The sequence below is a fragment of the Beta vulgaris genome, chromosome 1, assembly GCF_026745355.1.
Source record: "Beta vulgaris subsp. vulgaris cultivar EL10 chromosome 1, EL10.2, whole genome shotgun sequence".
Lineage (NCBI taxonomy): Eukaryota > Viridiplantae > Streptophyta > Magnoliopsida > Caryophyllales > Amaranthaceae > Beta > Beta vulgaris.
This window is the reverse complement of record NC_079202.1, coordinates 21,723,554-21,740,885: the sequence shown is the minus strand read 5'-3', so window position 1 is coordinate 21,740,885 and position 17,332 is coordinate 21,723,554. Positions and strand designations below refer to the sequence as shown.

At 38.5% G+C, this 17,332-nt stretch overlaps 1 protein-coding gene across 1 annotated transcript; it reads right to left on the bottom strand.

The window, feature by feature from the left end:
* On the bottom strand, window positions 1-895 carry LOC125494404 (uncharacterized). The gene is made up of 2 exons (XM_048637963.1): window positions 815-895; window positions 1-666 (listed from the first exon to the last, which is right to left on the bottom strand). Exons 1-2 carry the CDS (start codon window positions 893-895, stop codon window positions 1-3), a joined length of 747 nt encoding a protein of 248 aa, XP_048493920.1.
* Between the last annotated feature and the right edge of the window lie 16,437 nt (window positions 896-17,332).

Below are 17,332 nucleotides of genomic sequence, written 5' to 3'. Positions count from 1 at the left end.
CTACCACGTATTCATCCCCATGAAGAGTCCTTCATCTACTTCAATTGAGCCAAGGTCCACTGAAACATTCGTATGAACAAGAGATAGTAAACTTGCATCAACTACTCCTGTATAATCATAATCCTCCTCTTCTTTAGAAATAATTGACCTCAATTGAGCCATATAATCATCATGGACATATGGAGCCAAATCACCCACATTCACAGTCGCACTCACACTGTAGTCTCCACATGAGTCAAGCTTGAAGGCACTATCATTAACCTTATATACAATCTTGAATAGTCCATCTGAATGTGGCATTAGCTTGTTTTTGCGAAGGCCTAGGAACCTCTCCGTCATTAGGTGCAACCAAACCAACTTACCAACCTTGAACACATGTTGCCCTCGATTCATTTTAGCTAATTGTTGGTACTTGGTGTTCACCTTCTTAATTCTAGCCATCACTTGTGCATGAAGCTTGAGCATAACTTGCGCCTTCTCCTTAGCATCCACATGGTAAACCTCATCACTAGGGAAAGGAATAAGATCAATAGGCACCCTAGGGTTAACACCATAGACAACCTCAAAAAGAGAGCATCTTGTGGCATATGTAGGTGACCTATTATAAGCAAACTCTGAATATGCAAGCTTCACATCCCAATCCTTGGTACTCTTGCTAACCAATCCCTAAAGTAAGGCGCCAAAAGTTCTATTAGTTACTTCAGTTTACCCATCAGTTTGGATGGTGTGAGGTACTAAAACACAACTTTGTACCAAGGAGCTTCCATAAGGTCTTCCAAAAGTAGCTCATAGATTTAGTATCCCCATCACTCACCATGAAGACGAATTCCTTACAATACAAATAAGCCACCTTTGAAGCATCATCAGTCTTGTGACAAGGAATAAAGTGTGCCATTTTAGAGAATCTATCATGACAACCATTATAGAACTGTTGCCTCTTTGTGTCCAAGGCAATCCCACAACGAAATCCATAGCAACATCATCCCAAGGACAATCTGGAATAGGTAGACAAGTATACAAACCTTGATGAAAAGTTGTATATTGATGAACAAAGTCGAGTATGCTGGCGTATTTCCTCGCAACAACTCAATTAATGACCAGGATATGAAGAACTTAGACGTATTTTGACTCAAAGTTCAAGTGGGGTTTTGTGGATTCTCTCCTAAAACTTTAACACACAAGAATTAACTCAAATATTCACTAACTTTTATTACTGGCCTAAATTCTTGTATTTATAGTACAAGAGTTTCTACTATTTCAAACAATAAAGTAGAATATGCTAATTAAAAACTAGAATATACTAACTAACCTAGAATATGCTAATTAGAATATTCTACACGCCTAAGATAATCAAAAAGACTCAATGATAAGGAATTAGACTCCTAAGTATAATAGGATTCCTTTATCACTTAAACACTTAATTAAAATAAAACTGAAACTACAAATTAAAACTCTAATTTACATAGAATTCTAACAGAACTAGAACTCTACATAAATAATACTTATATTCCATATCATACTCCCCCGCTAGAAAAAACTTGTCCACAAGTTTTAGTCTTCGATACATGGTACTAAGTCACATGAAGGAAATGTTGCACATATGCCATCTCCTAGCAACACCTTGAATGTTTCATAGCGTATCTTTTCAACAATTTCAAATGGACCTTCATCCATAGGCTCTCTATTCTTGTGGTTCACATGAAGTCTTTGAGCAGCAAATGACAACCATACTTTGTCACCTAAACCCAACTTAGTGCCTTGTCGTAGTTGCAGGATTTGTTGTCTACCTTCCTTCTTGTTATGTGCAGATTGTAGGACTTCATGATGACATGAACTTATGCCCACATGAGCTCATTCTTGCTTCTCCTTCTCCCTACATGGCATGGCAATATCCAAGGGTTTGGGACGCCTAGATTTAAGAGGCAACGATTGCAAGATCAAGCGTTTATCACCCATCAAAACTGAATATGCATTAGTTTTACCATTATGCATCACATGTATATCACTCTGTCATGGTCGTCCTAGCACTAATGAGCATACAGTCATGGGCAAGGCATCACACCATAGTTGATCCATATAGTCATCTACACGGAAGCCAACTAATGCTTGTTTATGTACCCAAATGCCATCATCATTCAACCAGCTTAGTTTATAGGGTTGTAAGTGCTTGCGTGTTTGGAGATTCAATGATTCAGCCAAAGACAAATCACATACGTTAGTACATGAACCACTATATATGATAAATGGACAAACTTTACCCTTGATGATACAATTCGAGTGGAATAAGTTTGTGCGTTGTTCATCCATAGGTTCATCATGGCTGGAAGATATCAAAGAGCGACGAATTAGCAAATGAGGTTGCTCTTGTTTCGGTGCACAAATACGTTGGTTCGACCAAAATTCCTCATCATCCATAGGAGGTGTAGTGGCAAGAGGGGCATTATTTGGCCATATAGTTCATCAATTCCTCACGTGTGGTGAGAGTAGTGTTGGGGCAATTTTTAGCAATATGACCGAGGCCTTGGCAACGAAAACATTGAGTTTCCTTACCACTAAGCGTGGCACTATCAGTAGGAGGCGTAGATGTGGTAGATGGTTTTTGTCTTGGGCTTAACACTCAGCAATTCAGTCGAAGGGGCTGGGGAAGTGCTTGAGGGGTCGGCTGAAGCAGTGTGTGTCACCCATGGAGTACGCTTAAAGCGAGATTCGTTTTGGTGACATTCTACCTTGGAATCCAGGATGCAAACATCATCAAATGTGACATTCTGTTGCAACTCAACTATATTGGCGATGGATTTATTCAGACCCAAAAGAAAGTGAGCGTTTTTTTGTTCTTCCTCTTCTTGAATGTCATACGCCATATGTAGTCTTTCAAACTCCTTAATGTATTGGTCAACACTCAAAGTGGTTTGACGCAGGGAGTTGAGGCGCACAAAAAGTTCTTGTCTGTAGGTTCGAGGCACAAAACATTTGCGCATCTTAGCTTTGAGAGACAACCAACAATCAATGGGTGGTTTTTCCTCTCGTGCACGACTTGTACGTGTAGAATCAAACCATAGAGACGCATATTTCATGAGTTTCAGGATGGCATAGGAGAATCGAGAGCCATCACTCAAGTTCTTGTGATCAAAGAACCTATCTAATCAGCTTTCGCACTCCAAAAATGTTTCAGGGTCGAGGTCGCCATCAGAGGAAGGCAAGTCAGCCAACCGTAAGTCATCTTCACGCCTAGGCTGAGGTGGAGGTAGGCGTGCGAAGTTAACATCACGTTCAATGATGTTAATTTTCGTGTTTAGGGCATTCAGTTGAGCCATGATGTATTGTAGTTGCTCGTTGTTGGCCTTGCGGGCGTCGAGCATGTCATGTTGCTTGTCAGGCATGATATGCGGATGGTAGCGAGTAGGGCAGGCGAGGGTGTGCGAGCAAGGCTGGCGAAGGCAAGCGGGCAGGGTGCACGTAGTCGGTTGAGCAGAGACGTGTGCGAGAGCATCGACCACGAAGTCGATTGGTGAGTACGTGATCAGGTTGCTAATACAAGCATTGAGGAAAAAGAATTGATACTAAGTCGTCAAGAAGTGCGTGGCATAAACGATTTCATAATCCATGGCTTAGGGTTGGCGCAGGGACATTGTTGCATAGCTAGGATATAGATAATTTTAATGTTTTAAAAGATAAACATGCTGTTCATGTTATCTTTAGGAGTAGGAGTAATAATAATTAAAAAAAGGATAAGTTTGATTACTAGGAGATAAACATAACTAATTCTAGTTGGATTAGTATAAGTTGTACCCTATATAAGGGATGCGTTATTTTCAATAAGAGGTAGATTAGATTTTTGTTTTTATTGCACGTATTCACTCGGCATTGTGAATCGATTATTGAGTGTTGTGGTTCAATACTCATCTTCTTCGTTTATACCTTATGATCGAGTATTCTCATAAAAGTATAAACATCATTAGTTAGGTTGTCGAGTATTCCAACTTCAACTAATAAACCGAAATTCCTAGCTTGTGAGTGTTCCAAGTTACTAATTTCACATATCCCTAACTTAGTCTTAAAGCAATCAGATTAAGTTATATATCAAGTGGTATCAAGAGCTTTGGGTTTAGGCGACAAACAATCATGGGAGATAACGACGCAAACAATCAGATTATTCAACGGGATCCATTGATTGAAGCCTTAGCGCAACAAACAGCGGCATTACAGGAGATGGTCACGCAACTGACCCTCAAGGTTATCAACCACGAATCCAGGAATAACAAGAACGATAAAACGGATGATGATCGTGGACTTAAATTCGAAGTAAGTGATTATGATGGCCAAGGTGAACCCGAAATCTATCTTGATTGGGAATTGGCGTTAGAAAGATTCTTCTAATACAAGGGAACTAGCACTGAGAAACAATTCAAGATTGTAGTGGCCAAACTAACAAAATACGCAGCCTTATGGTACGCAAACGTAAAAAAACAACGTAGCAGGGGGGGCAAGAAAAAGATCGAAACTTGGGAGAAACTAAAGAAGGTGCTGAGGAAAAGGTTCGTCCCTAATAATTATCAACAATCTTTGTATGTGAAGTTAGCAACGTTGAAGCAGGGCACGAAGAGCATCGCACCGTACGTGGAGGAATTCGAGAAATTATCGATCATGTGTGATGTTGAGGAAAGGGAGGAACAAACTATGGCTCGATTCCTAGGTGGCTTGAATTATGAAATCCATGACAAGGTAGAGCTGCAACCTACTCTATCGTTCCATGAACTATGTAAACTCGCAACAATGGTAGAATCACAGGGAAAAAGGACACCAAACAAGACCTTTTCGAAGACATTCGCAACGCCATCTAAGCAAACACCAATAACCATGGCCTCGGGCGCGAACAAAAGCGATGATAAGATGTCTTCCAACATGGATAAGGATAAGGGAAGGAAGGAGGCCACCTTGGACGACGGCACACCCAAGATACAATGCTTTAAATGCAAGGGTTATGGCCACTACAAAAGACAATGCCCAACGGCTCGGGTTTTGTCATTACGAGATGTACGTGAGATCGAAGATTTTCAAAACGATAGAAAGGATGAGGTGGACAGTGACCAAGAGTGTAAACCTGAGAGCAGCGACGAGGAGGAAGAGGGACAGAACAACTTGGTTTTAAGAAGGGTGCTGCACTCGAAATCCGTAGATGAGTCGCAGCGAGAAAACATCTTCCACACACGGTGCAAAGTGAATGACTCGACTTGTAAGCTGATAGTTGATGGGGGAAGTTGCGCAAACGTAGTAGCTTCAGATCTCGTGACGAAGTTACAACTATCAACCACGAGGCACCCTAAACCATACAAACTTAAGTGGCTGGATGAGGATAATGAAGTTTCGGTGAGGAAGCAGACATTAATCAACTTTGCAATTGATAAATATCGAGACAAGGTTTTATGTGACATTGTACCGATGGATGCGTGTGATATCTTGCTGGGTAGGCCGTGGCAATATGACAGGAAGACCATCCACGATGGAGAAGCTAACACCTACAAGGTCACACAAGGGGGAAAAACTAGAATACTACTATCATTAAACCCTAGTGATATCAAGACTACGAAAAGGAATACCACTAAGGAAAGTAAGAAAATAATGTACGTTAATAGGAAACAATTTGAGAAAGAATTCCACCACCACCAGTTGGCATATGTTCTCGTGGCCAAGGAAATAAAATCATTCACTAATGTTGATAATTGCAAGCTGCAGGAATTATTACAAGAATTTGAGGAGGTTTTCCCCGACGATTTACCTCAAGGATTGCCACCAGTTAGTGGAATTGAACATCAAATTGATTTGATACCTTGGGCATCCATACCCAACAAACCCCCATACCGATGCAACCCCGAAGAAACAAAGGAAATGCAGAAGCAGATTGATGAGTTGATGGGGAGAGGTTACGTTTGAGAAAGTATGAGCCCCTGTGCAGTACCTACACTCTTAGTACCAAAGAAGGACGGAACATGGCGCATGTGTATTGATAGTCGAGCCGTCAACAACATCACTATAAAATACAGGTTTCCTATTCCGCGTTTGGATGATTTATTAGACGAACTAAGTGGCGCCAAACTATTCTCGAAAATTGATCTTCGGAGTGGGTACCATCAAATTCGAATGAGGGAAGGGGATGAATGGAAGACCGCTTTTAAAACAAAACATGGCTTGTATGAGTGGCTAGTGATGCCATTTGGATTAACGAACGCCCCAAGTACTTTTATGAGGTTGATGAACGAAGTATTTCGCCCTTTCATTGGCAAGTTTGTGGTAGTATATTTAGATGATATTTTGGTATACAGTGGAGGCGAGGATGAGCACCTAGGGCTTCTACGCCAAGTGTTTGAGGCACTCCAGAAGCAGAAACTTTATGCCAAGTTACAAAAGTGTGATTTTATGCAGCAAGAAATCGGATTTCTAGGCTACATTGTTACGAGTGAAGGTATAAAGGTGGATCCTAAGAAGGTTGAGGCAATTGCTTCGTGGCCAATACCAACTACAGTCACGCAGGTACGCTCTTTCCACGGTTTGGCATTGTTTTATAGGCGGTTTATAAAAAATTTTAGCACTATTATGAGCCCCATTACGGAGTGTACCAAGCACGGCAAATTCATGTGGACGCAACAAGCACAGAAGGTTTTTGAATTGATGAAGGAGAAAATGTGCAATGCGCCCATACTAGCATTGCCAGACTTCACGCAACCTTTCGAAGTCGGATGTGACGCAAGTGGAACGGGGATTGGCGCGGTCCTAACGCAAGGAGGTAAACCAATCTGTTATTTCAGTGAGAAATTGAATAGTAGCAAGTTGAACTATTCAACGTACGACAAGGAATTTTATGCTATGGTGCGTGCCCTAGACCATTGGAGCCACTACCTCAAACCTCAAGCTTTCGTCCTACATTCAGATCATGACTCATTACGGCACATTAATAGTCAGTAAAAATTAAACACACGACATGCCAAGTGGGTTGAGTTCCTCCAATCCTTCAATTTCGTAGCAAAGTAGAAGGCAGGTAAAACGAACGTAGTTGCGGATGCACTATCACGGAAACATGGCTTGCTAACCATGGTGGATTCGAGAGTCTTACGGTTCGAAATTCTAAAAGAATAATATGAAGGGTATTCGGATTTCAACATGATTTACAATGACTGCAAGCATAATATAGCCAATCAGTTCAATATGGTCGACGGGTTTTTATTCAAAGGCAACAAATTATGTATTCCTAAATGCGTTGTACGGGAACTTTTAATTCGTGAGGCTCATGGAGGGGGATTAGCAGGGCATTTCGGCATCAATAAAACGATTGATTTGTTGCACGAGCACTTCTATTGGCCCAAAATGCATGGTGATGTACGAGCTGTGTTGGCACGGTGTAGAACTTGTCAACGAGCCAAGAGTACTTTTCACAAGGGTCTTTACACACCACTTCCCGTACCAGAACGCCCGTGGGAAGACGTACGTATGGATTTTATTGTGGCTTTACCTAGAACACAAAGAGGTAAGGATTCGCTCATGGTTGTCGTTGATCGTTTTTCAAAAATGGCACACTTTGTGGCTTGTCACAAGACCGAGGATGCCATGGGAGTCGCCAATCTTTATTTTAAAGAAATTGTTCGTTTGCATGGAGTTCCAAAACTATTGTTTCCGATCATGACAGTAAGCTTCTCAGTTACTTTTGGAAAGGTTTATGGAAATTGGTTGGCACCAAATTATTGTTTAGCACGTCACACCACCCGCAAACTGACGGGCAAACCGAGGTCACGAACAGGACAATTGGATCTTTACTTCGAGGGCTAGTGAGCAAGACAGGGAAGGATTGGGATGTTAAGCTATGTCATGCCGAATTTGCTTACAACCGGAAACCTACATACGCAACTCAGCATTCTCCCTTTGAGATCGTATATGGTGTTAACCCATATGTGCCTATTGATTTAATCAACTTACCAAAAACCGAGTATGTCCATGATGATGCTAGGAAACATGCTGAAACTATGGTTCGACTCCATAAGCAAGTGAAGGAGCGAATTAAGAAAGTAAACAATATGTATAAGCAACATGCCAACAAAGGTAGGAAGCCACGCGTATTCGCAAAAGGTGATTTGGTTTGGATTCATCTACGCAAGGAACGTTTTCCAGGTAAACGTAAACATAAGCTCATGTCTCCAGCCGAAGGACCTTTTTGAGTTATAGATAGAATAGGGGACAATGCATATAAACTCGACATAGGCAGTGAATATGGCGTAGCTAGTACTTTTAATGTGGGGGATTTAAGTCCTTACTTGGATGATACGCAAATACAAGAATTGAGGTCAATTCCTTTTGAAGAAAGGGAGGATGATCAGGATGCTAATACAAGCATTGAGGAAAAAGAATTGATACTAAGTCGTCAAGAAGTGCGTGGCATAAACGATTTCATAATCCATGGCTTAGGGTTGGCGCAGGGACATTGTTGCATAGCTAGGATATAGATAATTTTAATGTTTTAAAAGATAAACATGTTGTTCATGTTATCTTTAGGAGTAGGAGTAATAATAATTAAAAAAGGATAAGTTTGATTACTAGGAGATAAACATAACTAATTCTAGTTGGATTAGTATAAGTTGTACCCTATATAAGGGATGCGTTATTTTCAATAAGAGGTAGATTAGATTTTTGTTTTTATTGCACGTATTCACTCGGCATTGTGAATCGATTATTGAGTGTTGTGGTTCAATACTCATCTTCTTCGTTTATACCTTGTGATCGAGTATTCTCATAAAAGTATAAAACATCATTAGTTAGGTTGTCGAGTATTCCAACTTCAACTAATAAACCGAAATTCCTAGCTTGTGAGTGTTCTAAGTTACTAATTTCACATATCCCTAACTTAGTCTTAAAGCAATCAGATTAAGTTATATATCAGTACGAGCGAGCAGTCGAGGCGGACGAGCGTGGGCGAGCGGGGTGTGCGAGGCAGCAACCACACCACTTGATGTGATTCTTGATGTAAGAGTCACTAGGTTTAAGGCTATTTGATGTAGTTTAGTGGATTTTTGTATTTTGAAATTGTATATTGATGAACAAAGTCGAGTATGCTGGCGTATTTCGTCGCAATAACTCAATTAGTAACCAGAATATGATGAACTTAGGATTATTTCGACTCAAAGTTCAATTGGGGTTTTTATGGATTCTCTCCTAGAACTTTAACACACAAGAATTAACTTAAATATTCACTAACTTTTTTTGTTGGCCGAAATTCTTGTATTTATAGTACAAGAGTTTCTACTATTTGAAACGCTAAACTAGAATATGCTAATTAAAAACTAGAATAAACTAATTAACCTAGAATATGCTAATTTGAATATTCTACATGCCTAAGATAATCAAAAAGACTCAATGACAAGGAATTAGACTCCGAAGTATAATATGATTCCTTTATCACTTAAACACTTAATTAAAATAAAACTGAAACTATAAATTAAAACCCTAATTTACATAAAATAATACTTCTAGTTCATATCAGTATTGTAAAGTAAAGATAACACCTGGCGAAAGTGTTATGTTTGCTAGAGAAAACATAACAGTCATTCATAATACACGTTATACCGCTAGATATCATATCTTGTAAATAATTTGCCAGAGAAAACATAACAGTCATTTTTAATACACGTTATACCGCTAGATAACACATTTTGTAAATAAGTGTTATGTTTGCTATTCATATGAAAAATTGGAAAAAGGAAAATTTAACACTTATCTTGAATAACTGATATGTTTTCCTATAATATATATAACATATATTACCTATAATTGTTATCTATGATATTTGGTTTGTTTATTATCAGATTTTCACCTGTGAGCAGGAAGTAATTAGTAGGCATTAAATGCAGCAACATTCTTATAATTTCGTACAGTACCTGTTGTATAATACTCAACACATAGGATCGTAAAACCAACAAATTGAATCCCAAAAAATTTTATTTCAGAAAATAATTCAACCAATATTCATAATTCTAAACTTCCAAAAACTACTATATATATAAATCAATATTAATCTAAATCATAAACAATGAAGTATAGAATAGCCACATCCACATGATATTAATATCCAAATCCAAAAATATAATGTACATCCAAAAATGGATTAAGGTAAACAAAAAAATAGGCGGAAAGTTATAACTCATTCATCATTTGTGCTTCTTGTTGATCTCAGACATATATAATCCACAACTCCCTGTGTTCATCAATTTTCTCCTGAGAATAGGTTCGACCAATGCTGTGATAGTACTGCAATAAAGGTAATTACATAATAAGTATTCATAAAACAATTATGCATTTGTATGTATGTGACAAAAATTTTCAAATATCTACAACATCTTTGAGACTCAAATAGTAAGATTGTATATTAATTTAGGTGCCACTTCATTCACCTTGAAATAGACGGGCTTTCTAGTTTCTAAACTACATGGTTCAATTCAAAGTATTAATTATGAATAGGGCCTTCATTTCCTTATCACTTCATAGATATACATGCTTGGGATGCATTCAATCTCATTGCATGTTTGTCTACCACTGTTCTTTTCTTAAGATAAGAAAAAAGTTACCTGATTGCTAATCCAAACCTACTAACCTGATATTGTCAACTTCTTTAATTCTTTCCAGCAAGCCTCCTATCTACACCCTCTCAACTCTTCCTTGTGCCCGTCGAAGATTCAAGTTTGTCTATAGTTTTGTGGGTGATAACGTCAATTTGTTCAAATTTACTATCGAGGTTCCAGTTTTTGAACCTCTAGCCAAATGTGATGCAGAAAAAAGGTCGTTTTTAGCATTCTGACGATGAAATTATACAACCCTCACATGGTATTTGGAGAAGATTATATACTTGGCCTTATTTGCCTCCATATACCTCATATCTCTTCTTACACTTTTGTCGTTTTCCTATTAGTCTTTATATCTTGAATCAGGCTTTAACTAATTAAACATAAGTATGCACTAAAGTATAATAAATTTTCAGCTGGCAAAATAAATTTCAACCATTCAGATTATAGAGTGTTGGGCTAACAGTGAAGTATCTCTTCCTTGGGCACTAAATTAATTCAGTCACACACATAGTTTATCATCACATATTGATGCTATCAAACTAAAATGGTCCTCGCTTCATAATATTCTATCTCTATTTGCTGAATAGGTGGTATTACTATTATCTTGGTCTATAGGTGGATGACCTTGCACGCTTGTCGTTCCAGTCTACACCTATCTATATATTGATGTGGATGAGGGGAGGAAAAAGGTAAGTGGAACTAGAAATCGATGATGCATTTACTCCATTTTTTCCTTATCTGCCAGCCTTAAAAGATTATTGTAACAAATAATCCTATTAAATACTAGTTTTCACAAGTTACAAATGAAAAACTACAGGTGGGCAATTTTGTTATTCTTAGTGCAAAGAGATTGATTCTTCTCAATTCGTTCCTGGAGAGGAATCTGTTTAAGAAAGTTATGGTTTTCTTTTCTTCCTGCAACTCATTTAAATTTCATTCAAAACTCATGAGATACATTCAGATAGACTGCTTTGATATCCATGGGAATTAAAAGCAGACTAATAGGACAACAACATTTTTTGACTTCTGTAAAGCAGATAAGGCATACTTTTACGTACAGAACACATACATTTGGTATATCAAGGAGCCAGAGATAATTAGTCTTATTTGTTTTTTTTTTCTACGAGATAATAACCTTAGGGATGCCTTTTCCATGGTAGGTACCTAGTGAATCAGTGCATGAAGCCATTATGTGATCTACTTGTGTTCCCTGATCCAAGGATCATCATTGTCTGTCTTGAAGGGCTGGAGTACATCCTGAAGGTAGGTGAAGTAGAGAAGAATTTGGGCAGTACAATATATGTTAATTAATATGACTAGTTTATAGATGAAGCTAAGGGCTTGGAGAAGAATTTGGACAGTACAAGGAATTCAACGTTGACAATACTAAAGACCAACAAATTAAAATTTACACAATGGAAGAACAACCGTGATAATCTCATAGTAGGTTTATAAAGCATATCCTCCAGAAAAGTCTTTAAATTAATGGATCTATATTGAGCTCATTCCAGCTGGTCAAACCTTTGCTCATAAAAACTTAAATCATAATTATAATGCCTCAAACTTCTATTAACTGCTTACCTTCTGCCATCTCGGAGCAAGAAATTCATTAGTAGCAAGACCAGTCTCACCGTAAGTCAGTGGCACAACCCAAAATCCCCATTCTAACCATACCGACATGGAAGCTGCAAGGAAACACACATGTAGCTGTTATAATCAAATGATCAGAAAATCATATCAAGTAAAAGCTTCATCAGTATACTTACATTTTGGGATTATGAATCCGCATAATATAAAGGTAAATAGTAAGAAATAAAAGGACGCAAGATTGGAAACAACTATGATTTGAAAAAGAGAAGCCAAGAACCGGAACACGGTTACTGATGGCAAGTGCACTCCCGAAAACAAAAGAACTTGGCAGAAGAACTTAAAATACACAATTAATGATTCAATTTTACACCACCAACCAATTACTTAAGGAGCGTAAGAGTAAGACGCGGCAACCAAGGCAGTGGAAATGACAATCAAAGATGAATTTCAGCATTGGCGAGGCCAGAGGATGCCTAGATGTGTGCAATATCAATCCTAAGCAGTCAACTGTAGTAGGCACAGATATTTTCATATGGCAAAAGACGGGGTATAATGAGCTAGAAAACAGATTGTAGTCTAACAAATCAATACCCTGATTCAATTATACTATCACTGGGAACAGTATGCGCAATTTCAAATGTATAGAGGGTGGGGAGAGAGACTACAGTGGCGAAGCCAGGGTTCTCAAGGTGGGGAATCAACATCATGTATTCGGAAAAAAAAATTAGAAAAAAACAGTACAACAAAGTTCAACATCATATACTAATTCTTCTTCCTCCTCCTCCTCCTCTTGTAATGGTACATTACTAGTATTTGAACCACCAACATCCATATCAACATCATGAATTTGGGGAGTGCTTAATGAAGGAGATTCATTTTGGGGTGTTTCACTATGAGTGGGTGAGGAGGTTTCTTGAGATTTCATTCTTTTAAACATAAATTGTCGAAGATTGGTTGTTTTCCCTTAGCCTTTGACTTGTTAGAATTAGGTGAATGTGAATCACTTGACATTTCCTATTAAATTGGTAAACATTAATCAATTACATACCAAAGTAATCAAACCAAAATATTCAATATTTCAATTATAAATGAACTCATATTTACAATATCCTAATTACAAATTCTAAATTGCAAACTAACAATTTTCTAAATCATGAGTTCATGACCAATTCCAAACCAACAACAAATCAATCAACAACCATAAATCCACAATCACAAATTCACATTTCACAAGTATCATAATTCACAACCAACTAATGTAAATATTACCTTAAAAAAAACAAGAACTAAAACTAAAACTTAGGGTTTAGAAAACTTAAGGACTGACTAAAGTGACAGTAAGTGAGTGTTGGGCGTCTCGGGAGGTCCGCGACGGTGAATAGACGTGGGCGATGGGGTGGAGGCGGCGCTTCGTCTCCTGACTCAGTCGCTTCGTGGCTTCGTTCCTCTTTGTCTCTTCCTTACCGCTCCTGACTCCTTCGTTCGAAGTTCGAAGTTCCTGACTTCGTTCCTCTTCCTCACTGCTCGTGATTGTCGTCTCCGGCAAATGCGAATGTGATGTTGACCGTCGTTGTTCCTCCGCCACCGAGCTTAGGGTTTCGTTTTTCAGTTTCTCTCTTCCTCAGTCTCTCTCTTCCTTTCAGCGTGTTTTTTTCAAAATCTTTTTTCTCTCTTCCTCACCTTCACGTGTCTGGCAGCGTGTTTTTCTCGTTTTTTTTTTGTTTTTTTACTGGCCTCGCCATTGAGAGAGAGAGAGAGAGTGTGCCCTTTCACAAAATGGAATCATTATGATGAAACGTCCAATACAAAAGATGCAATACAATGATGTGAGAGCCAAAAATGAAAACCGAAGGGGGGAACGGAGGTGGACATCAGAGGTGAAAACCAGAGGTGTTGAGAGAAGCGTTGAGCGAGCCGAGAAAATACGCACAACTTGGTTCAGTTACAGCAAATTGAAAAAAAAAATGTGTTTATGAAGTAGAAAGTTTGTTACTTTTTTTAGAGGAGTAGAAAGCTTGTTCCTAAAAGTAAATTGAAAATAAAACGGTTCTTTTTCCAACATAATAATTTTAATAGAATTTTTATTATTAATAAAAATTCACCACATTCTCATAAAAGAAAAAAAAAACGTTAAATCAGGGTTGTTATTTTTTCCCTTTTTTGTAGTAGCGGATCTTCATCCTTGTCTTCAACTTCTCCTATGAACGTAGGCTAGGCTTGCCATCCTTGCGCCTTTTAGTCCTTAGGTTCTCATACCATAGGATAGCATATCCTGTGAGTTTTATAATAGCTACCTTAAATCTCTTAGCATCATCATAGTCCTTGTAATCAAAGACTCTTTCCATTCTATGTAGCCACTCCAAGAATTTCTCAGGTTTCATGGCGCCATCAAACTCAGGCAAGTCGAGTCTTAGGCCTCGATCATCCTCCTTTGGTGATCTTCTATGCCGAGGATTGTTAGTCTCCTCATCATAACAAACCTCTTGGCTGTTGTTTAGAGTACTCCTAACAACACTAGGAGCGTTGTTGCGTTGATTGCCACGCATACCTTGTTGCATCATGCGCATTAACTCGTACATGCGTGTGGTTAGATCTTCTAACTATCGATCCCTACGCAAGTTTTGTGCTTGTTCAAAGGTTAGTCCCCTAGGGACTCGACCCTCTCTTCCACCTTGCTCGCCGTCCATGGAACAATCCTATCAGAACTTGGATTGAAAACTTGAAACTTGCACTACAAGCAACGAAGAAACGATATGTATGATCATGATCTAATTCTTGGACGTTTTTATGGATCTTGGATGATTTTATTTCACCACTTGACAACTAATAAGGATGTCGTTTGATAAAACTTTGTGAAAAATCGAGAATCTTAAAAATAAATTAATCTTTAAGAGTTTCTTGAAGATCAAACTAATCTTCCTTAGTGGAAAAAATTTCGAACAAAACGAACCTTTGTATGAATGCTCGAATGTTTTAATGGATGTCACCAAATAAAGTTGTTGATACCAGATGATAGATTTAATCTATCAAGATTAAACAATAAAGTGCGGAAGTATGTATAGCAATCAGATTCGGTTCGTACAACATTCAAGAACAAAGAACAAGATAGTTCTTAGTCTATTCATTGATAAAGGCAAGGCCACCACAATGAATAAATCTAATAAGGGTCTTGAAAGTATAAAAGCAAAGCCACCATCAATCAAGAGAATTATGTTTACACACTCAAGTTTTAATTCAAAACTCACAAAACCTTTATTAATTTCACTATTAAAACAATTGAATACATAGCTTGTAATTCTGCTAGTTTATGCATGCTAATCCTAATAGGAATCAAACATGCTAACCCTAAAAGGCTTAGGACAGATCCCTAAGTCCAATACTCTCTAGTCTTTTGAATCATGTAAAATCCATCATTTTAAAAACGTAAGCAAAATCATGATTCCTAATACAACATAACTATGAAAACAATAAAGATAGTATGAGTCCTAATAGAATTAGAACTCTCACAAACATGTTAATATCACAGCCCTATTCCATGCTACCTAAGCTGGTTAGAAAACATGCTACCACCTTGGTACTCATTCGCATAAAGAGTCCTCCATGTATATCAATTGAGCAAAGGTCCACTGAAACATTCTTATGAACAAGAGCTAGTAAACTTGCATCAACTAGTCTTGTATCACGACCAAAAACACATTATTATGGAGTGTGACAAAGATTTACCAATTTTTCCTACAGCTACTATATTACCTGTTAGGTTGTCTCCGAAGGTTATTGTTCCTCCATGGTAAGCTGAAAGTGGGAGAAACTTGGATTTATCAATGGTCATATGCTTGGAACACCCGCTATCGAGGAACCACAAGTTATTCTTCTTCATTTCAGCCTGTATCCAAAGAAACTAGTCATTGATAGGAATCCAGTCCTGCTTGGGTTCCTGGTTTAGTCGTGTTGTTGAGGGCTAAGAATGTGCACCACAAGATGGCTTTGCTCTCCTAATTTTACGCCAACCATAAGCTTCAAAGTTGTAGCTTGCAACGGCACTCTTCCATCACCCCTTGATGCACACAACTTGCTATATTATAGCAACTAACTCTAACAACTCGACGTGCAACACTCTAAGACCTGCACACTCCTATGGATACTAGGACTTCCAGTACTTAACTAAATATCATTACAACTCAATGACACTTAGGAGTACATTTTAGTGAATTGAAATTATAACTCAAAAGAAACTAATACAAGGATTAATCGAATCAAACTAACAAGGAACAAACTAATAACACATCAAAGGAAAATAAAGGAAATACATTCCACACTCGACACGCTAAGTTATGTATGCAACAACCTCGAACTCACTTGATTGAACCATGGACAAGGACTTGTACTCTAACATAGCTTCACCTAACATGGCAATGAGGGCATGAGCTTTGTCGATGTTCAATGATGGGGATGTGTCGCCATCACACCTAACTCCCTCCTTCCTCCCTCATAAACTACCATCCTCACCCTTTGCTGCTACCTCCCTTCATCCACCACCCCAACACCACCCCATGTTGTTGCCTCCCTTATCTTTCTCTTTTAGTCTCTCTTTCCGCAATTAAAGATAAGTGATGAAGTAGTCTTTGCATGAGCCATGAATCATACATTCTTCCCTTCTTCAAAGAAGCTTGACCTCAAGTTTGGTCAGAGCAAGGAACAAGGTCATTTGCACCCAATATAGAACAAATTCCATTTCCTAGCAGCACCTTATACGCGTCATACCTAAGCTTGTGAACAACTTAAAATGGTCTTTCCTCCATTGGTTTATTATGCTTGTGATTAATGTGGAGTTTTTGTGCAGCCAACAAAAGCCAAACATAGTCTCCAACATACAAGCTAGTAGCATGGCGTACATGCACCAAGTCGTTGCGCCTTTCCCTATTTGTTGTAGGCACCTCTATCACTTCATTCCTACATAAACTTAGACAACTATGAGCACCCTTAGAAGCAACATCTAAGGACGTAGGGAAAGCATCCCCAACACTCTCCTCGCTAACCATAGGAACATGCTTAGGCGGTAGTGGTTTCAAGCCAATTCTTTCCCCATTCATAAGAACCGAACATATGTTGTCCCTTCCATGGTGAATCACACTCCTATCCCA

Excerpts from the sequence above, each read along its gene's own strand:
- LOC125494404 (XM_048637963.1), bottom strand. The coding sequence starts at position 895 with ATGGCACACTTTATTCCTTGTCACAAGACTGATGATGCTTCAAAGGTG. Across the intron at positions 667-814 it reads GTAAGGAATTCGTCTTCATG|GGATTGGTTAGCAAGAGTAC; the intron begins GTGAGTGATGGG and ends GCCTTACTTTAG.